General features: G+C 44.2%; 1 protein-coding gene across 2 annotated transcripts; it reads left to right on the top strand.

Moving 5' to 3' along the window:
- The first annotated feature begins 3,062 nt into the window (after positions 1-3,062).
- Positions 3,063-20,956, top strand: MRPS26 (mitochondrial ribosomal protein S26). Of its 2 annotated transcripts, none has more exons than XM_033914792.1 (4): positions 3,063-3,350; positions 9,588-9,734; positions 15,438-15,561; positions 19,959-20,956. In XM_033914792.1, exons 1-4 carry the CDS (start codon positions 3,133-3,135, stop codon positions 20,088-20,090), a joined length of 621 nt encoding a protein of 206 aa, XP_033770683.1. In that variant the 5' UTR covers positions 3,063-3,132; the 3' UTR covers positions 20,091-20,956. The 2 variants fall into 2 exon arrangements, with proteins under 2 accessions (XP_033770683.1, XP_033770693.1); XM_033914802.1 differs by having other exon boundaries at positions 3,114-3,336.
- Positions 20,957-21,991: the final 1,035 nt, after the last annotated feature.

Here is a 21,991-nt window from a genome sequence, read left to right on the forward strand (position 1 = left end):
AACGGGCTGTACTATTGTCCACTTCTTCCTCCTAGTGTTGTGGTGTGAGCTTGTAGTCTGCTGCCTTTGTCTGGTACCCTGATGTGAGTATGCTGGTCTCAGAGCAGTATGACTCTCCGGAAGGTGCTCTTAAAATTGCCAGAGACATGTCACACTTGTATCCTCTGGCACAGGAGTGTCATCAGCTTTTGGGTCATCCCAGGGTGGATTCTTTGGTTGTGCAGGTGACTAAACCCACATTTTTACCCAGTGAAGGTGGTGTGCTAAAAGATATGCAGGACTGCCATGTGGATGTGGTCCTCCAGGGACTCTGATGCAGCTGCTTTAGGCATCAAAGCTACTTTGGCAACGTCTTTTATCGCACACGCCTGTCTCTCTCACCTGCACACACTGGAGATTGAGGCTGTGAATCCTCCTCTTCAACTTCTTTTGGCTGGGACAGATTATATAGCTGATACATTATATGATCTTATGTGAGTTTTGGCAAAGGTGTCAGCATACTTCATCTATGCTCGCAGGATGCTCTGGATCAGACAATGGGCTGGTGATTCCACTTCCAGGGCTACTTTGGCTAGACTTCCCTTTAAGCCTGACCTGGATGACATCTTAGATTCTGTGATGGACTATTGCCCTAAGACTCTCCCTGATCATAGAGGTTCTGGTCACTCTAAATTTTGTGGCTCCCAGCGATCCTACCCGTATGCTTGTGCCACATCGCAGAGATTTTCCCAGGGCACCAGATGGCTACAGGCGTCCCCAGCCTTCCACTGGTTGTTCTGCATCCTCTGCCAGAAAGGCACAATGACACCAAGCCGAGAGATGCTCCTCCACAGATAGGGGTTAGGCTCTCAGTATTTCTTCTTGCCTGGATTTGCATTTTGTCTGACCCTTGGGTCTTGGACAGAATTCAGTCAGGCTACAAACGGGAGTTTGCCCAGCCTCTGGCAGATTGGTTTGTGGACTCTCCTACAGGTCACCCGAACAAAGCACTCAAGGTTCAAGCCACCGTTCAGTGCCAAAGAAAAGCTCCAAAGATTGGAGGCCTATTCTGGATCTTCAGCACATGAATGTGACTCTCAAGATTCCACACTTTTGCATGGAGGCAGTTTGCTCGGTCATTGCAGCAGTAGCCCCATGTATGTAATTATTATTAGTGCGTGACTTGAAAAAAAAATAAGACTGCCCTAAAATGTATTGCATTGACTCTGGGCTTAGCGTGCTGGAACATCTTACAGTAAAACGTGCGAAGCCCAGATTCTACTGCACCTCACTAAAAGGACTCCTTTGTTTCCTCCAAGCAGCCACCAAAAGTCCAACAGGACAAGGTCCCACAACTACCAAACAGCAAAGAAGACAGTGGGAATGGACAATGAGCACTCCACAAGAGCCAGACTGAAATAAACAAGACTTTCTTCATCTCACTGGTTCTTGTGGAGTGCTCACTGTCTTCTTTGCTTTCCTCCAAGCAGAGCAGAATTTGTTTATGTATAATATGACCATTTGTCCCTACGCACAGCTTCATGATGCCGAAATGTCCCATTTTCATTGACGGCGTCCCAAAGCTGTGTGGGGACAACAGGGCAGGTGATCACGGAGTATGGGCTCTCTCCCTGCTTCCCTGCCTACCGCTGCAACAACTGCAGAAAAAGCATGTCCAGCTGTTGGCCCAAAAGCCTTCTCCCGATGTCAATTATGACATTGAAGAGGAAATTCCAGGCCAGCCAATCGCTGTCTAGCAAGCCTGGAACTTCCTCTCCGATGTCAGAATTGACAGGGAGAAAGCTTCTGTGCCGGTGCCTGAACATGCCTTTCCTGTGGTTGTTGTGGCGGGCAGGAAGCAGTGGGTGGTAGCGGTCCGGGTGGAGGGGAGCAGAAGAATCGGTGGTAGGCTTTGGAGGGAGACTTCCTTCCTTCTTTTCTTGAGGGAGGGTGGTAGGCTGGCTGGCTGGCTTCGGGACAGGGACAAAGGCTGGAAGGCAATGAGGGGAGGAAGGAAGGAAGGAGAGAAAGGGGGGGGGGGTTGTAAGCAAAAGAAAGGCCTGGACCAAAGGGGAAAGATGGGAGGCAGATGCAGGACTATGGGAGGTTCAGATAGAGGGGGAGGGGGGAGGGAGAGACCCTGAGGAAGAACAGAGAGATCAAGATCATAACAGGAGGGAGACCTGGTACAAAGGAGAACTGACACTGGATCTGGGGAGGGTAACAGGTAAAAGAGACCTGGCCTCAAAGGGGCAGGATTGTGAGAGAAAGAAAGTTGTTGATTATATGCAGTCAGGAAGAAGTGCAACCAGCGACTCATGAAATCACCAGACAACAAAGGTAGGAAAAATGATTTTATTTTCAATTTAGTGATCAAAATGTCAGTTTTGAGAATTTACATCTGCTGTCTATATTTTGCACTATATTTGTTTATTTTGCTATAGTTACTGAGGTGACATTGCATATTTTGAAGTCATCTGCCTTGACATATTTGGAAAAAATACGAAACTCGTAAATGATAATTAACGTTTTCTCTAAGTAGTGTGCTGGGGGGGGGGGGGTATTTTATGGTTACCATTATGAATTAATAAGCTAGTGTGTGTGCATGAAAATGAATGGAAGAAATTGGGGGCGGGGCTAGGGCGGGACTAAAAATTAATAAGATGTCCCGTTTTGATGAAAAAAATAAGTGGTCATGTTATTTATGTAGGACATCCCCCCCCCCCCCCCCCTCCGATTAAAAGACTTCAGGAAAATAAAAAATAGCAAAACGAGCCTCGGAACTGGTCAAAACAGCAAACCAGCTAGCTTTTAACACCTAGTCCAATTTTCAAACTGTTACATATTACACATACATATCTAATTTATTTTATTTTATTTTTGGTAGGCAGCTTGGAGTAAATAAGACCATCCGACTAAGTTGAGATGGTGGGGTTGAAAAGAATGCTTTGACAGAAGCTATTGGAACATGAAGTAGCAGGAGCGAAGCTATTGGAGCCTCAAAATGAGGCTTGGATAGCAACGAGAAAGACTATTGGAGCCTCAGCATGAGAGAACCTGAAAGAAAACTTTATTGCCTCCACTTCCCTTGACTATTTCCGGAGCGGGGGGGGGAGGCGCTGCATTTAACGTGGGTCTTGTGCAGGTGTCGTTATGTTGCGGGTTGGGCCTGGGGCATCGGTCTCTTTCTTGCTGTCTCGCCTCCGTCCGCTGTTGCCTCCACCCCCGGCTCGAGGGCGCAAATCTCGTCACGATCCGCCAGCCAAATCCAAGGCCGGGAGGGTGAATGTGCCGCCGCCCGTGGATCCCGAAGAGCTGTGGGTGGTGCGTGAGCGCTATAGACAATACAAGGAGATGGTGCGTGCGCTCAGGTAGGCAGAGTGGATTGTAAAGCCGCTCAATAGTATCTGGGCTTTGGTGAGGTGGATAAAAAGCATCAGCGTTTGCTTTGCTTTGAAGTGATAACGGGGTTTATATATATATATATTTTTTTTTGGGGGGGGGTCCTCATTTTACGTCCAGTTGTAAAAATGCTTTGTGCATCTTGTTTTAAATGTGACAAAATGGGAAAAAAAATGCTAACACGGTTTTTAATATATTTTTTTTAATGTGAGGTCTTAACTGGTCACAGGATGCTAGTCTCATATTGAGGCAGCTCGATTATTTGTAATTTCTTATAAGTTCTTTTTTATTTGGTATACCATTTTTAATAGTATTAAGAGCTGGTGGAATGAGCTTCATTAGAACAATGTATTTGCAAACTAGGGTGCTGTAGGTGAGATTCCTGGTGTGCCATGAGATGCCTGCGCGGAAGAGAAGCACCAGATGACTGCCCACAGGACGTGCCTCTCGCATGCGCGAACATCAACATGGCAACACCACACGAACATCAACATGATAATACCACACATGCGCATGATGTCAATGCACCAACATCCGTGCATTTCCGGATGCCCTCTGTCCGCGGCCCCGATATTAGTGTGCCACGGCTCTGGAGAGTTTGGCAAGCACTGCATTAGAGCAATGCACTTTTATTTATTGGGATTTGTTCACTGCCTCCCCCCCCCGGAGCCTCCTCTCGCATCAGAGAGAAGGCTTCCAGCTCAGCCACAGGACATGCCTAGGAGCCGCTGCCCATGGCTTTGTGCAGAGAAATGACTATGGCTGGAAGAAGGAGGGAGCCAGCCAGAAGGTAAACACCTGCCGGAGGGAGGCACATACTTGGGGTACAGAAGGGAGGGAGGGAAAGAGGGATGCGCTGGAAAATGGGAGGGAGAGAGAGGGACACATTGGGACTCGGGAGGAAGCACAAACTTTGGAAGGAGAGAGAAGTACACATTGGGACTCGGGAGGGAGGGCGTACAAACTTTGGACAAAGGATGGAAGGAAGGAGAGGGACATGTTGGGACTTAGGAGGGAGGGAGCACAAAGGAAGGAAGGAGGGAGGAGGTATGAACTTGGGACACAGAATGGAGAGAGTGAGGGGAGCATGAGCAATAGGATTGAAGAATGGAGTGGGAAAGAGATGCTGAGGTGGGTGAGGGAATAGAAAGAGAGAATTGGGTTTCTGAGTGAGAGGGAAAGAGAGATGGTGCATCTGGGGAGATGAAGAAAGAGAAAAATTGTTGGGCATAGGGAAGGAGAGAGAATTATTGGACATGGTGGGAAGAGAGGAGTGAGGTAGAGATGCATGGGGAAGAGAGAGATGAGAGGGAGTAACGTTGGATGTGGTGGAGAGGGAACAGTGGGATGGATAGAAAGGGATGCAAGTGGGACCTCAAGAAGGTGGGAAGGATTCTAGGATCCAAGTTACATAGAAATTTAACTTAAGATCCGTTTAAAAAACGGAACCCATTCTTAACCCAGGGACTGCTTGTACACCAAAACTTACAAATAAAAAGCTGAAAAGTAATAAACCAAGGCAGATTTTCATATATTACAACATAATTTCAATATTAAAAAAATTACATGGAAGCAAATCCATCTTAAGAAACCGAGTAAAAAACAAAGCCACCTTTTCCCTTAATAGCCATTAATGCTGTAACTCTGTGGTTACACTTGAAACCATCTACTGAAAACATACAGTGACAATATGGGATCATGCCATACATCAGTCTTATAGAAACACCAAGGGTTCCCTTAAAGCCTTGTATTGCAAACTGTGTGCCATGGCACACTAGTGTGCTTCCTGAGATTTCAGGTGTGCCGCGGCAAACTGGGGAGGAGGAAAGGCGCCGTCACTGGCTGACTGACTACAGGACGTGCTTTTCGCAGCGAGAGGCATGTCTTGTAGGCAATCAGGTGGTGCCAGTGCCTCTCCAGCCCTCTTCCCTGATGGCACCCCCCACCCCCCCTGGCATCTCAGGGCCCATCATCATGGCAACGCCTGCGCACTTCCAGGTGCCTCGAGCTGCGGCCACTGCCTTTAGTATGCCGCAGCTCGAGAAAGTTTGTGGGACGCTACCTTAAAGGATTTAGGCCCTCTTTTGCTAAGGTGCACTAACCGATTAGCGCATGTTAAACGCTAACACGTGCATGTTAGTCTGTGGACGTTTAGCATTTAGCACGCGCTAATTGGTTAGCGCACCTTAGTAAAAGAGGGGGGTAGGGTTGAGTTCTGCATTTTAGCCAGCAGGTGTAACAGTATTAAATTAAAAAATAAATCTCTGTTCTGATTGCAGCAACTGCAAGTTCACATTATTGCCACGCCATCTAGTGGGTATATGTTTGATTGCAAAGAATTTGATGTCATTAATTGTATGTCCAGCAACAATCTAATGTTGCACAAGGGGAGTTGAAACAATATTTCTCAAAATATAGCTTCTGTGTTCAATAATTCTGGTCTTAAGCATTCTCTTCATTTTACTTATATACAATAGCTGGCATAGACACGTGATAATGTATACAACCTGCATTGTAGTGCAATCAGATCAAAGAAACAATGTAATGGTCTTATTCGGGAAAATAGGACAAAGTCTGTGCATGTTCACAGAGCATGATCCACAAGGAGCATGCCAAGTACCATTTGTGTGTCAATTGTGTCTTAAATTAGGTAATACTAAAGGGACTAATTTTTCCTTCAAATTCTTGTTTCTTGAATAAGCAACAACAAGTTGGTTTTTTTTTAATCTTTGAAGCAATTATGGCCCTCCAAAATATGCCAATGTCTTCTAATTATTTTTTGGATTTTATATGAATGCTGGGAAAATCTAAGTGTATATAATGTCAGACCTACTCTTTATGCCTTGATTAAAAGTGAATCTCTATTGTGTGTTGTTGCTTTCTGCATTCCTTCCATGATGCATTCACCTGGATAACCCCTGTCTTGAAATCTTTTGGCCATAATTTCTACTTGTGACATAAATTTACAAAAATCAGAACAGATTTTGTGAATTCTCAAAAACCGACATAAAGGTAAATTTAGTTTTAATATTCCTGTTGTAAAAGCTAGAGAAGTTAGAGAAATATAGATAGGTATTTCTATCAGTTGTGTTTTTACAACGTTGTCATAAAATCCTACCTTGTCTTAATCAGAAAATCGACACATATATCTGATGTACTTAAACTCATTTTAAATGTTCTTTCTCCATGCTCACAATCTATCAACCATCTTCTATTTCCCTCCCCTGGAGGTCTAACATCTTTCCTTTTTTCTACTCCATCCCAACAGTCCAGCATTTCTCTGATGACCATTCTCTCTCCCTCCCTCCCCCCCCCCAGGCTTCTTCTCATCATTGAGATCAGATAAGGCAGTAAATCTGGGCAGCATGAGTGACGCTGTCCCGCTGCTACTGCTTTGCGCTTAAGCAGGACCAGGAAGCAGTAGCAGAGGGAAAGCTTCCAGCCACAGAAGGCATTATGTTTATTTCACTCATGCTACCGATGGCCCGAAGAATGAAAGAGCAGCTGCAGCGATGGATCTCACCTTCCCCAGATTCACCATCTCTCCTTTTCACAATTACTCTTTCTTCCAGCATCTCTCCCTCCTTCCCCACCATCTCTCTCTCTTTCTCTTCCCAACTACCCAAGATCGCAGAAAGAGGAAGACAGGCAGAAATATCTGGAAAAGTTAAGAGAAGCTTGTTGTGTAGTCAGGAAAGCAAAGATGCAAATGGAAAAGAAAATAGCTGTCACGGTAAAACGAGGAGATAAGACATTTTTTAGATATATTAATGATAGGAAGAAGTGCAAAAGTGGCATTGTGAGACTTGAAGGTGAAGGGGAGGAATAAAGAAAAGGCCAAATTGCTTAACAACTATTTCTGTTCTGTATTCACGGCTGAAGCACTGGGAGCGGGACCGCAGGAGACAAGCGTGAATAGGGATGGAGGAGTAATAGACCCTGATCAATTTTCAGAGGGTTGTGTTCATGAGGAGCTAGCTAAAATAAAGGTAGACAAATCGATGGAGCTGGATGGTGTACATCCAAGGGTGCTGAAGGAACTTGGGGAAGTTCTGGAGGCTCTGCCAACTGATCTTTTCAACGAGTCTCTAGAGTCAGGAGTGGTATCGGAGGACTGGAGAAGGGCGGATGTGGTCCCTCTCCACAAAAGTGGAAGTAAGGAAGAAGTAGGGAATTATAGGCTGGTAAGTCTGACTTCTGTTGTAAACAAATTAACGGAAACACTTTCAAAACAGAATGGTCAAGTTTCTGGAATCTGTGGATTACTGGACCGGAGGCAACATGGTTTCACTAGAGGTAGGTCTTATCAGACAAATCTAATCAATTTCTTTGACTGGGTGACCAGAGAATTGGATAGAGGATGTGCACTAGATGTGGTGTATTTAGATTTTAGCAAAGCCTATGACAGTGTTCCACACAGACGTCTAATAAATAAACCGAGTTCCCTCAGGATGGGTCCCAAAGTGACAGGCTGGGTCAAGAACTGGTTGAGTAGAAGGTGACAGATGATTAGCAATCAACGGAGATTGCTCTGAGGAAAGGGATGTTACCAGTGGTGTGCCTCAAGGTTCTGTTCTTGGGCATGTTCTTTTTAACATTTTTGTAAACGATATTGATGAAGGGTTGTCGGGTAAGATTTGCATCTTTGCCAATGATACCAAAATCTGCAATAGAATAGACACGCCGGATGGTGTGAATATTATGAAGAAAGACCTGGCAAAGCTTGAATGGTCTGAAATTTGGCAGCTAAAATTTAATGCTAAGAAATGCAAGGTCATGCATTTGGGCTGCAAAAACTCGAGGGAAAAGTACAGTTTAGGGGGTGAAGAACTTATGCGCACGAAAGAAGAGCGGTACTTGCGTGTGATTGTATGTGATGATCTAAGGTGGCCAAACAGGTTGAAAAGGTGACGGCGAAAGCAAGAAGAATGCTAGGGTGCATAGGAAGAGGTACGGCCAATAGGAAAAAGGAGGTATTGATGCCGTTGAGTAATGAGACCTCATTTAGAATATTGTGTACAATTCTGGAGGCCGCACCTTCAAAAAGATATAAAAAGGATGGTGTCAGTCCAGAGGAAGGCTACTAAAATGGAATGTGGTTTTCATCATAAGGCGTATGGGGACAGAGTTAAGTATCTGTATACTTTGGAGGAAAAGCGGGAGAGGGGAGATATGATAGAGACATTTAAATACCTACGTAATGTAAATGCGCATGAGTCGAGTCTTTAATTTGAAAGGAAACTCTGCAATGAGAGGGCAAAGGATGAAGTTAAGAGGTGATAGACTCAGGAGTAATCTAAGGAAATACTTTTTTACAGAAAGGGTGGTAGATGCGTGGAACAGTCTCCCAGAAGAACTGGTGGAGACAGAGACTGTGTCTGTATTCAAAAGGGCATGGGATAGGTACATGGGATCTCTCGGAGAGAGAAGGAGATGATGGTTACTGCGAATGGGCAGACTAGATGGACCATTTGGCCTTTATCTGCCATCATGTTGCTATGCTTCCTATCCAGTATCTCTGTCTCCCACTCCCTCCATACCACTCCTTGGGTCCAACTTCTCTCCCTTTCTTTTATCTCCCTCCCTCGCCTCTGTTTTCAGACCCATTATTACTTCCCCCTCACCTCACCTCCCCCACTCCCCAATCCTCAGTCCAGCAAATGCCCCTCTCTTTGTACCCCCCTCCCTCCTTGTACTTGTAATAGCTACTTTAGGGGTCTCCTCGAGGGCCAGCATATTTTCCCCTTCTCTCCACTGTTGTCCGACTGCCCCCTGGCCTCATGATCTCACTTTAAAAACTAATTACGTCCTGCTGAGGATCGCTGGTGCTATAGTGATTTTATCATACTGAGACGGCCTCCGCCGCACATTCCCTCTGCTATAGTCCCGCCCCTCCTTTGACGTGATGACCTGCTTTGGTCTGGGATGTTCCACTAACTCGTAGACCCATTTGCTGGAGGCGCGATTCTCAAAACTGCGCTGTCATGAGATTTGACACATGATCGGCAGCTTCTTTTAAGGCGGCCGCCAACATAGACACTGGTTAGAGAATCTGAGCTTTAGTTCTCCATTGACTCAGGTACAAGCCTTCCATTGACAAGACAAGTACATGACTGAAACGCTGTGAGCGAAATCTAATTAATAAAATACGTGAGAAGATTACCCTTTGCATGTGTCTTACAGTTTTTCTTTCTCTCCATTTGCAGTGCTGAGTTTCAGGAGAATGTACTGCAGAAGGTGTGTGAGGAAAGATCAGGCACCCTGGCTGCGGAGAGAGCAAAGCAGGAAATGGATGAACATAGACTGCTAATGGCATGGAATGATGCAGAGAATGCAAGGAAGCGTATAATACGGTGAGGAGAGCACTCTATCACAATGTTTCTCAATTCCCAGTCTTCACGGCACACCCAACCAGTCAGGTTTTCAGGATACTCACAATTGAATATGCATGAGAGAAATTTACGTGTATTGTCCCCTTGGTATGTAAGCCTACTTCATTCATTATAGATATCCTGAAAACCCAACTGGCTGACTGTGCTCCAAAGACTGGATTGAGAAGCACTGCTCTGGGATATCACTTCTAACATCTTTGTTTCCATAGCACACCTTCACATAGTCCTAAGTAATCAATTAGAAATATAGACTGAGGTCTAAATTTCTTTCCAGTGCAGAGGTGAGATATTCTAAATGGTAGGGGCCATTTTGTCAGCCTGCTTTCTTTCTGGGAAACAGTCTCCTGTTTCCATCAAGGCGCATTCTACCAGGAGTGTGGCTTCCATTTGCCCAGTTCTACAGAGTGGACGTAGCAGCAAGACAGGACTCCACCTTTGGGTCCTCAGTCTTAAGGGTTGGCGTAGCAAGCCTGCCCTAGCTTTTTGTGGGACTACTTTTGTACGGCCCTACTGTCTAGAACAGGGGTGCCCAACGCGTCGATCGCGATCGACCAGTAGCTCAGGAAGGCAACTCGAGTCGATCGCACTCGTGTTGCCGTCCTGATCTACGATTTCAGCCCCTAGCGAACTTATGCTCCGGGCTCTAACGTGTGCGTGCAGGCTTCTCTTCTCTTCCCTCCGAAACCGGAAGTTATGCCCGGGGAGGGGGAGGGGGGAGAAGGGAAGCCTGCACGCACATGTTGAGAGCCCTGAAGCAAGCGTTCGCTACGGGCTAAGGCGGGAGACAAGTAAATGAAGCATTTCCTCTTCTTGCTGCCGGGTCCTGCCTACTTTCTGTTTCCGCGAAGGCAGGACCCGGCAGCATTTCCCCCAACAGTTCCTCGCGATGCTGGTCGGCCGAAGCAGGGAGAGGTTGGGGCGGCGTCGGCTTTTGGGCCTGTTATTGGTGGCGGTTTGGGTCCTGGTCCCCGATGGCAGTTTGGGTCCCCGATGGCAGTGGCAGTGTCTTGGGGGAGGGCAGGGAGAAAGAAAGAAAAAGGGCAGGCAGGGAGACAGAAGGAAAGAAGAGAAACAGAAAAAAAGGAAAGGGAGGCAGAGAGAAAGAAAGGGCAGAGAGAGAGGAAGGAAAAGTTGGGGGAGGGAATGAGGTGTGGAGGAGAGGAAGCATACAGGCTGAAAGAAGGGAAGAAAGACTGGATGCACAGTCAGAAGAAGAAAGTGCAACCAGAGACTCATGAAATCACCAGACAAGGTAGGAAAAATGATTTTATTTTAAATTTAGTGATCGAAATGTGTCTCAATTTATATCTGCTGTCTATATTTTACACTAAGGTCCCCTTTTACTAAACCGCAATAGAGTTTTTTAGCGCAGGGAGCCTATGAGTGTCGAGAGCAGCGCTGGGCATTCAGCGCAGCTCCCTGCGCTCTAAAAACTGCTATCGTGGTTTAGTAAAAAGGGAGGGGGGTATATTTGTCTATTTTTGTATGGTTGTTACTGAGGTGATAGTGCATAGAGTCATCTGCTTTGACCTCTTTGAAAAACCCTGGAATAGGAATGATAATTAACATTTTCTATGCGTACAGTGTGCGTTGTGTTTTTTTAAAATTTTATTGTTGGTAGATCATTTTGACTTGGTCATTTTAAAAGTAGCTCGCAAGCCCAAAAAGTGTGGGCACCCCTGGTCTAGAATGTCTCGCTTATTGCACTGGAAAAAGAGATTATGTACTTCCAGTATAAAGGTGAGACATGCTAGACTCCCACCCAATCATTACTGCACCGTCTCCTGTTTTCAGTTTGTTTATGCTTCTCCGAGCTGCTGCTTGCAAGACTGTCGGCCCTTGGGGGCTAGGATGAATTTGTATTCTCAGTTTACACTGCACAACAATTTTTTGGTTAAGTCTTGATTCCTGAAAAGTTTTTGGTGATTATGACAGGTACCAACTTGGTATGCTCAAATATGGTTTTGGTTTTACTGCATCACGTAAGAACTATGAGAAATAGACATTTTTATGTTTACTGACAATAAAATATATAGTCAAGTTTACGTTTCGCACAAGCGACTAAATGAAACAGAATTAAAAGTGTTTTGCTCCCGAGTTTCTTTTATATTCAGTGTCTGGTGCATCACGTTGTAGCATCCAACAATAGTCGGCAAGCATTGACGGATTCCAATTGCCCTGGTATCGTTTCTCCATCGTAGCTATGTCTTGATGAAACCTTTCACCGTGCTCGTCACTCACAGCACCGAGATTTGCGGGGAAGAAGTCCAAGTGTGAATGGAGGAAATGAATCTTGAGTGACATATTGCACTTCATTCTCTTGTATGCTTTGAGAAGTTTGTCTACCAGCTGAATGTAGTTTGGGGCTCTGTAATTGCCCAGAAAATTGTCAACAACGTCTTTCAAGGCTTTCCAGCCAATTTTTTCCGGCCCAACTAACAGATCTTCAAATCGCTTGTCACTCATAACATGTCTGATCTGGGGGCCAACAAAAATACCCTCTTTGATCTTGGCATCAGTTATTCTTGGGAACATCTGTCTTAAATAACGAAAACCTTCCCCTTCCTTGTTCATTGCTTTCACAAAATTCTTCATGAGTCCCAGTTTAATGTGAAGAGGAGGCAAAAATATCTTTGTCGGGTCAACAAGCGATTCATGTGCTACATTTTTCTGTCCTGGAACTAACTTTTTACGGAGTGGCCAGTTCTTTCTAGAATAGTGCGACTCTCTGTCTCGGCTGTCCCATTCGCAGATGAAACAGCAGTACTTTGTATAGCCAAGCTGCAGTCCTAGTAACAGAGCAACGACTTTGAGGTCTCCACAGATATTCCAGTTATACCTGGTATACTGGACATACTTTAGTAACATTTCCATATTCTCATATGTTTCTTTCATATGTGCTGCATAGCCAACAGGTACTGAAGGATAAACGTTGCCATTGTGCAACAGAACAGCTTTCAGGCTTAACATTGACGAATCAATGAAAAGACGCCACTCTTCCGGGTTGTGATCACAACCAAAGACCGAGAACAATCCTTCAATGTCACAACAGAAACAGAGACTGTCGACTTGTGCAAAAAATTTGGTTATATCATGATGCCGGTCTCGAAACACAGAAATTTTCGTACCTGGTGATAGCAAACACCATTCCTGCAGTCTCGAACCTAGCAGCTCAGCTTTTGCTTTTGACAGACCCAAATCTCTGACCAAATCGTTCAATTCGGACTGTGTTATCAGATGTGGATCGCCTGATGAGGATGGTTCAAAATCCGGGTCAATGTCACTGTTAGAACCCTGCACTGCAGTTTCTTCATCTGGTTCGTCTAAGGTCCAATCCTCTGGTGGTTTCGGAACTGGAAGACTGTCATCATGTGGCATGGGTCTCATTGCTGAAGGCAGATTAGGATATTCAATTGACTTCTTGTTTTTGGCAGAGAAACCAGACACATTAGTCAAACAGAAATAACAGTCCGTCACATGGTCTTTCTGTTCTCGCCATATCATCGGAACAGCAAATGGCATCGTCTTTCGAGTACCTCTGAGCCAGGCTCTCAGACTAACAGCACATGTCGCACAGCAAATGTGAGGCGCCCATTGCTTGTCTTGATCACCTATTTTGCAGCCAAAATACAGATGATAGGCTTTCTTTACAAGGGCAGTCATCGAACGTCTCTGAGGCGTAAGTGTATATTCCCCACAGATATAGCAGAATGTGTCGCGGCTGTTACGACACCGACGAGACATATTGCCCGACACCAAAACGTCTATAGCATCAAGCTTACTTACTGTTATATTGCTACAGCTACTATACTACTATACTTTACTATACTGATACTATATACACACACGGACTATCTATATTAACCAAATGAGCAGGATCGGTGTATGGAAGCCACCATTATAGCATGGTGAGACAGCGCAAGCTCGTTCAGACCTGCCCAGACATGCCCAGGATGTCATCTTCCATAAAACAGCTTCCAACCTGGCTAGATTTTATGCATGGACATACCCAGGCGGCACAAACCGTTGTTGATAAGACACTTATGGGACAAAAAATTGTTTGCATCCAAATATAAGAAAAAATCACGACAAAATTGAAGATTTCTCTGAAATGGTACGTGATGGGTAATTTTTGATGTAATATTCATGATCAGCACCCAAAATTCTATAAGAAACACCCAGCAGTGTTCAGGAAGCAAAAACTTTGTTGTGCAGTGTTATTGGGGAGTACTTTCTGAGCTTTTTTGAAGTCTGTGTTGGCATTTAACTTTTCTGTTTTCATTCTTGAGCAGAACAGTTGATTTGAGTCTGTTGCTACAGGTGCCTCTACTTCACATGTATTGGGTGGCTCTACATCAGTGGTCTCAAACTCGCAGCCCGCCAGGTACTATTTTGAGGCTCTCGGTATGTTTATCATAATCACAAACGTAAAATAAAATAGTTTCTTGATCATATGTCTCATTAGCTATAAATTACAATATTATTATTAAGATTTAGCCAAAAGGAAAGATTTATAAACTATAAAGAGTTTTACCTCCTGCAAAATTGTCATTTCTATAAGACATTAACTATTTTTTCTGAGGCCCTCCAAGTACCTACAAATCCAAATTGTGGCCCTGCAAAGGGTTTGAGTTTGAGACCACTGTTCTACATGCTTAGGTAATAACTGTAGATAGAGCTAAGAAACCCAGTGAAGTACAACAGAAGCAGAGTGAAAAATCCGGAGTGAGAGACAAGAAGAGCTGAAAGAATTTATCTGCGGATCGGTTTTGGAACCATTGTCAATTTCTGTCGACCATTTCCTTAGATGGTTCGATAAGAACCATAAGATAAATGACTTTTCATTTTTAAAATAATTAAACTTAATCCAAGAAGAGGCGATATTGACACAACACGTTTGTGTGTTGAACAGCAAACTATTCATGATCTTAGAACTCTGCAGCCCTCTGGTTTAAATAGTAAAACCTTGGACTGCGAGTAACTTGGTGTGCAAGTTTTACAAGATGAGCAAAATATTTAAATAAAGTTTAACTTGATAAACAAACGAGGTCTTGCAATACGAGTACGTACAATATACCCACATGACAACTGAGCTGATGGTTCTTTTCTCTCTGACGCAGCGGCCCCTAGGTCAAAGACCAGCGCTTCAACTGAGACCAGCACTCCTTCCCTTCTTCCTGCCACCTCCTTTTCTCTTTCCCCTTCTCCATTCCTTCACTCCCCTCTTCTTTTTCTCCGTCCTTTTCCTTTCCTTCCCCCCCCCTCATATTTTCCCCTTTCTTCTTTTCCTTTATCTTTTTCTGTATAAGTTTTATGGCCTTTTTAGATTTAATTCTGTTTCAGTAAATTTAGCATTGTAATCACAGTTGCACTAAACCCACACATATCCCTTTAATATGATTGTGGGAGTAACCCTATCTTTAGCACCAATAAATAAAGCTTTCTAGCTGGATGGCAGCTGAAGTTTTACAGCAAAGAATAGCAGAGTTTTACCTTTCTAATGCAAGCAATGAAGTCACAGTTTACTTTTTCACAAAAAAAATTTGAAAGTCAGTATTTTAGAGCCTTGGATATTTTACTGATGTAGGTAGGATTACATCGTATGATAGAAAAAAAAAAAAGCTCATAGCCTCTCATATTATTAATTGCATTTCTTTTGCATAGTGAGGAGCGAATGCAACAGGAACAGAAGAAAGAAGAGGAGCAGAGATTGCATGCAGCCATCTACCTTGAAACATTGCAGAAACAGATCCTTCAGGAAAAGACAAGAGAGGTCCTACAGCTTCAGGTGAGGTGATAATCATCTTCCCTACATAGAAGATTAGTGAGCATGTTTTGTTCTGATGTCTGTCAGAATTATTTGTGAGAGCGCGTGAGCCCTGTTCACCTTACTGTAGAGAGAATTTGGTTTAACACATCAATCAGTATAAAACAGCTGAGTCCACCAATTTACAGAAAGCCACATTCCCTTTTCATCCTGCCAGCCAGTCCAAACTGGCAGGGTTATGTCACCCAGCAGAAGGAGGCGGAGACCTCTGCTTTTCAGTGACATCACCAGTATAATGAGTGATACAGTCTAGACCTTGCCTATATTTCTCTACCTCTAGCAGATATTACAAGTTAGACTGAAGCAACAGGATCTTCTCCTTTTGGCCAGTGTCGGGGATAGGGGAGCAGGAAGAGTTCTTTTTCCTTGGGCCCCAGGACCTGTCCTGTGAGCCTCAGCTTGTTGAGGCCTGTCTGGCAGTAATCCACATGGCTCCTCCTTGCATGGCCCACTGAACAAGACAAAACCAATTTCTCACCCTTTCAAGGAGGTTATTGAGTTGGCATGTTTTGAATTAGAATGTGGCCTGGAGGCACACTCTACAAGGGCTCTTGCAGCTTCCTGGCAAAGGCACAGGCTGTGTTTCTGGAGGACATCTATAGGGTGGCAACTTGGTCCTTGTTGCATGTTTGAACTAGAGTAGTGTCCTGCAAACTTTGTCAAACCGCGGCACACTAAAGGTAGTGGCCGCAGCTCGAGGCATCCAGAAATGTGTGGATGTCGCCATGATGACATTATGCTTATGTATGAAGACCCTCCAGACTTGTCCTGAGCCACCAATGGGGGGTGCCAGCAGGGAAGAAGGCCAGAGAGGAGGAGAGGCACTGGCGCTGGCTGATTGCCTACAGGACATGCCTCGTTTATGACGTCTAGGAATTTTACCTCCCTAGCACTCCCCTGATTTAACATTTATCCAGTCAATGTTGGGGTAGTTGAAATCAATCAAACAAAAAGTACATGCCCTATTAGGCACCCTGGAAGCTTGCTTCCTCACCTCCAGGCCCCCCAAAAAACTTAACAAAGACACAAAAACGTGAAGTGGAGAAAACCTCAGTTGAGCTTCATAGGTTAAAAAAAAAAAACTCCCCTCCACAGCAGGGAATTCATATAATGCTATCTTGACTAATGTCTTGAATGGTGTCGCTATATACAGCACCCTTTATCGTATGGGACACACTGGCAATTGGAAAGGCAGACTCCCAACTTCCAAATGGCAAAAAGTTGCTAATAATCACTAATAATAAAACCCTAAGCGCACATGTGCACTCCTACCTGCGTGCTCCGTGATCTGTAGCTCCTTGGTCGGCAGAACGTTAAAGGAAGCAGCGCGTGCGGTGTGTGTGCACGTTCGGAAAGCCTTAGCGGACATGCGCAGTGGGAAATTTTATGCATAGGAGCGGCTGTTTCCAACACATGCAGCATGTTTCCACAGCAGCGTAGGAGAAGCGCAGTGGTTTCCTTCAGCTGAGCGATTTCCGATGCTTCCCCTATTGCTCAGCGTTTGGCGGTTTCGACGGCCAGCGGCGGCGGCTGACCCAGACAGTAGCAATTGCGAGGGCCGGTGAAGGAGGGGGGGCAGGCATCGGCTTTTGGCGCTGGAGGGAAGGAGTCATGCAGGCAGACTGGCTTTAGCGCAGCAGAGAGGGAGGGAGGTAGGTTGGCTAGCTTTGAGGGAGGGGGTGGGACAAAAGCTGGAAGGCAGTGATGGGGGACATAGGGGGCACTAAGGACATGGGAAGGAGGCACTAAGGACATGGGAATGAGGCACTGGGGCACTAAGGACATCGGAAGGGCCACTAAGGACATGGGAAGGAGGCACTGGGGGCAGTAAGGACATGGGACGGAGGCACTGGGGGCAGTAAGGACATGGGACGGAGGCACTGGGGGCAGTAAGGACATGGGAAGGAGGCACTGGGGGCAGTAAGGACATGGGAAGGGGCACTAAGGACATGGGAAGGAGGGAGGGAATAGAAAGGGACAATTGTTGAGCCTGAGTGCAAAAAGAAAGAAATACAGCATCCAAGGAGAGAGAGAGAGAGACAGAAAGAAAGAAAGACAAATAGCGGAAAAGGAGAGAGAAAGAAAGACAGACAGACACACTCTAGCACCCATTAATGTAACGGGCTTAAAGACTAGTACTCTTATAATACTCTTAAGTCCAAATCCAGATATCATCATGCCCAGTTTTCATGCACATCAGAATCGGTAAGAAACAGTCACTTTACTGCACTTTCGGCTCCGCTGGAATCCACAAGGCTCCAAAACTTCACAGAGTGGTCCAGGGGCATTTAGTGTATTCGCATTCACTATTTTCAGTGAGCAGACATTATTAGCGTTTTTTTTGCCTTTTTTACCCTCAAGAGTACATAAAACAACATTGTGCTGAGTTTGGTGCTTTACATTGTGTTCTTTTCTACAAAACGATAGAGGACTGCAGAATAATATCCAGTCTTCTGTTAAGATTCATGATGCAGGCCGGATAGGCCGAGACACATAGGTGTTGAGCCTTTAAGTAAATACACTGTAGAACACAGAGGTTGCCTTCGCTGTTTTTTCTTCTTTTAGTATTCTCATCATAAAATCATTTGTGCAGTGGTCAGTTTTTCCAAAGTGTTGTCCAACAGAGGTGACATCCTGGTTGGCACTGCAATTTTTAATATGATATTTATGTAAGTTAATTCTAGTTTTTAGCATCTGGCCTGTTTCACCAATGTAACATCCCTCTTTGCACTTTTTGCATTGAATGGTGTACACCACCTTAGAATATGAACATGTGAAGGATCCCCCATATGAATGACTGGTATCCTTTGGGATGTGCTCGCACAGTATGCAGCTTGCCACACCACAAGGATGTGTGCCATGCTGTTCTTTGTGGGTTTGTGTGGCGAGCTTGCTTTTTACCAATTTCTGTTTCAGATTAGGTGGTTGACGGAAGGCCAGCACAGGTGGAGCAGGGAATATTTATTGAAGAAATATTGGAGAAAGTGTCCCAAAAAGTACTTCATGTCTTTCTAAATTGTTGCCCTTGCAGAGAGCTAAACTCTCAAATTTGTGTTCGTTCTAACTTTAATAATGTTGTCATTTGCATTCTCCATTGTTGAATTGAAGGTGCTCTTGTAGGTAGCCAACACAACAAAATTGGGGAGGGGGGTTTCCCAATAAAACTGCTTTTTTTAGAGGTGATAAAATCCTGTGGAAATTGGGAGCCTGCACGGTTTAATCATCAAAAAGAAACATAGGGTCCAGCTTGCTTCCAAAGGTCCAAAGAGAAGATATATCTTAAATCAGCTGTCTCTAGAATCTTTGAATCGGTGGACATTTCTGAAACATGTGACCTAGGGTGGCTGCGAGAGATTGACAATGATATTCCAGGCAAAGTCCCAGAAGTGGTAAGACTTGCGCGATGAAAGTATTGTGGCAAAATATATAAATGCAGAGCAAGCTTATATTGTAACTACCAACAGTTTGCATTTTGAGGACATAATATTTATACTTCTCAGTTGTCAAACCAATATCTAGATCTGTTTTCAAGCAAGGATGTGTTTTTGATAATAAAGCTCTGTAGTCGTCTCTTGAAGGTATTTGTGATGATAAGTCAAAGTAGGGTTACCATATGGCTCCAGAAAAGAGGACGGATTGAGACATCTGGGTTTTACTTTCATTGTTTTAACTAGAAGTAAAACCCAGATGTCTCAATCCGTCCTTTTTTTTTTTTTTCTTTTCTAGAGCCATATGATAACCCTAAGTCAGAGGAACTTTTTGTTCTCAGCACCTAAGGTATATAAGGAAGACAGCTCCTCCTGAATGTCCTCACTGAGATCCCACAACAGGCTAGCTGTAAGTAAGAGAAGACATTTGAAGTTGACAATGAAAACTCCTGTAGAAAATGGCTTATAAAATGATTCCCACAATATGAACTCCTGTGAATTTCAACATATCTGACACTAAATATTTTGACCTGAACTCTATAAATGGCACCAGTGGTCACCACCTTAAAAATGGCTGCTGATGTGTCAGTCACATGATGGCACCCTTTATAGAGTCTTGGCTTCAGGAAGTGTAGGTGCCAGAAATATAGGGCAGGGTTTTAAAGGCCTACTTTTCCGGCACCTACCTTTCACATGAATCATGCCTCCAGAGGAGTGATGCAGGCACCATTTTTATAGATGCCGTTAGGCACCTATATTTTTGGTTTTAAGTTGCTTTTAATTTAAGCTGCATTTTCAACTGGTGCCTAACTTAGGTAAGAATACGGGCCTTTGTGCTAACAGCAGATCATCTTCATACTATTCTGTAGGTGTTGAGAATTAATTTCTTGCTAATATTTCAGTTTTTTTGTCCTTTCCCATATTGCACAGGAAGAAGCAAAACATTTCATTACCAAAGAAAATCTGGATCAACGAATTGAGGCTGCACTGGACAATCCTAAAAATTACAACTTCTCCGTTGACAAAGAAGGCAGGGTTGCTAAGCGCACTGCTTTGTCCTAGAGATACTTTCAGGTTTTGGAAGGAAAAAGCCTTATGTACTGCATGGAGAAGTTTTAGTTTGGGGGGGGTAAACTTGGATTCTGGGATGAATAACTTTCCAAAGTAGCACCAGATTATAACTTGTTTCAGACTGAGTGCAACCTCTAAATTTTTTGTACAAAGACTTTTTTTTCCTGAAAGACACTCTTCCATGAAGTCTGAGATTACCTGTCTCAGTGCTAGAAGGACATCTCTACATTGTTCTCTGTGGAGATTTAGGAAGGATGTCTGTTATCCAAAGATATATGTAAGCTGTTGTATTTGCAGCATCATGTTTGGATATTTACGCTGGTATAACAAGATATTACATTCTTCAAAGAGACTTGTATTTTTTAGGTAAAGACTATTCCAGCTACTCGATCTCTGTATTAGCAGACAATATGGACAATTATTATGAATGCTAATGTCTTTCTTGAGGTTGGAAGAGTGTTGAATAAGTACTCACCAGCTTAGCAGCAAATTGTTTTCAAGTGTTATTTGATGATAATTTCAATGATTTCCATGGCATTATTCTGTTGAGATAAATGGATTCTGCTCGCAGAAAAAAAATGAACAGAACTAAAAGGCATAATCTTTCCAAGGCATGTTACTGTTATACAGGATGCCTTGGTGGATAACAGTCTTCTCTTGTTTGTCATGAAGGCATTCACATCAGTTTTGGAAATGGCTACCATAAAAAATCATCTTATTTCCTCTCTCTTATTTTTTCAATGCCATGTATCTCAAAGGGATCTCTACTGTGCATGAGATGAGATTGTATGAAATAGTATGATGATAAAAAGCATCTAGCAGGCACACCAGTTTGGGTTATATTTTACAAACACTCTTTAGAGGTTTAATTGTGGTAATGAGAGCACTTTCAAAGATAATAGAACAGGGTCAGTGTGACTGACTTCCACAGTATTGTTAAAATGCTTGATATGTCTTCATTAATTACTCCTGGTGGGATTTTGTGAAACAGTTTGCATATAATTCTCCTGCACAGAATTGTGCACAGGGCCCAAGGAGGTGTGATGACTGATATGTTAAGCCTCTGGAACCTACACACTGACTCCCCCCCCTCCCCCCCCCGGTGTTTGTGGCCTTCCTCCTTATGATGCAACTTCCTTTTTACACAAAGACAGAAAGTTGCGTCATAAGGAGGAGCCCGACAGAGGGAAAGCCGTGACCACCGGTGTTGAGCAAGCCTGTGTATAGACCGGCTCACTCTGCAAGGTGTGTGCCAGCAGGAGGGAAGCCAGCTGGAGCCACTGGACCTGCAAGCAAGTGGTGGAGCTGAAGCAGTCAACCCCAATGAAGAGTGTAACCGCACTGCAGCCCTCGGCTGGGGCTCAACAGCACTCTCAGTGGTTACCGACAAAAGTACACTAGCGTGTGACCTGGACTGGAGTCACCCTGCAGGTTTTCCACAAAACTGAATCAAAAACTCAAACACAGTGATCAGAATGGCAATAATGCAAAATTTACTTGTCAAAAAATAAAAGTCAAAATGGCATAAAGTTCAAAGCAACAAACCAATGTTCAAAACTGGAAAGAAAACAAGGCCAGAGGAAAACTGGCAGCCTTCAGGCTTTCTATTCCAAATAAAACAGTTCTCTCAGTGATTCGCCCTCTCACAAAGCAATTTTACAATATAGCTTCTTGTCCTCCCAAGTCTGCTCCCCAGCAGGGCTTAGGTAAGTCCAGTATTCAAAACAGTTCCCAGAGCTAGTCCTGTTCACTCTAATCTCTAGGCAAACACCTACAAAAATAAAGCCTCCAGCCTAAAACTGTAGCTGGGCTGGGTAAAGAAGAATCCACTAAGTTTGCCTTCAAAAGCACACAAGACAGCTTTCAAACTTCCCACCTGGTTGTTTGCAAAC

Source organism: Geotrypetes seraphini, chromosome 1 (genome assembly GCF_902459505.1).
Source record: "Geotrypetes seraphini chromosome 1, aGeoSer1.1, whole genome shotgun sequence".
NCBI lineage: Eukaryota > Metazoa > Chordata > Amphibia > Gymnophiona > Dermophiidae > Geotrypetes > Geotrypetes seraphini.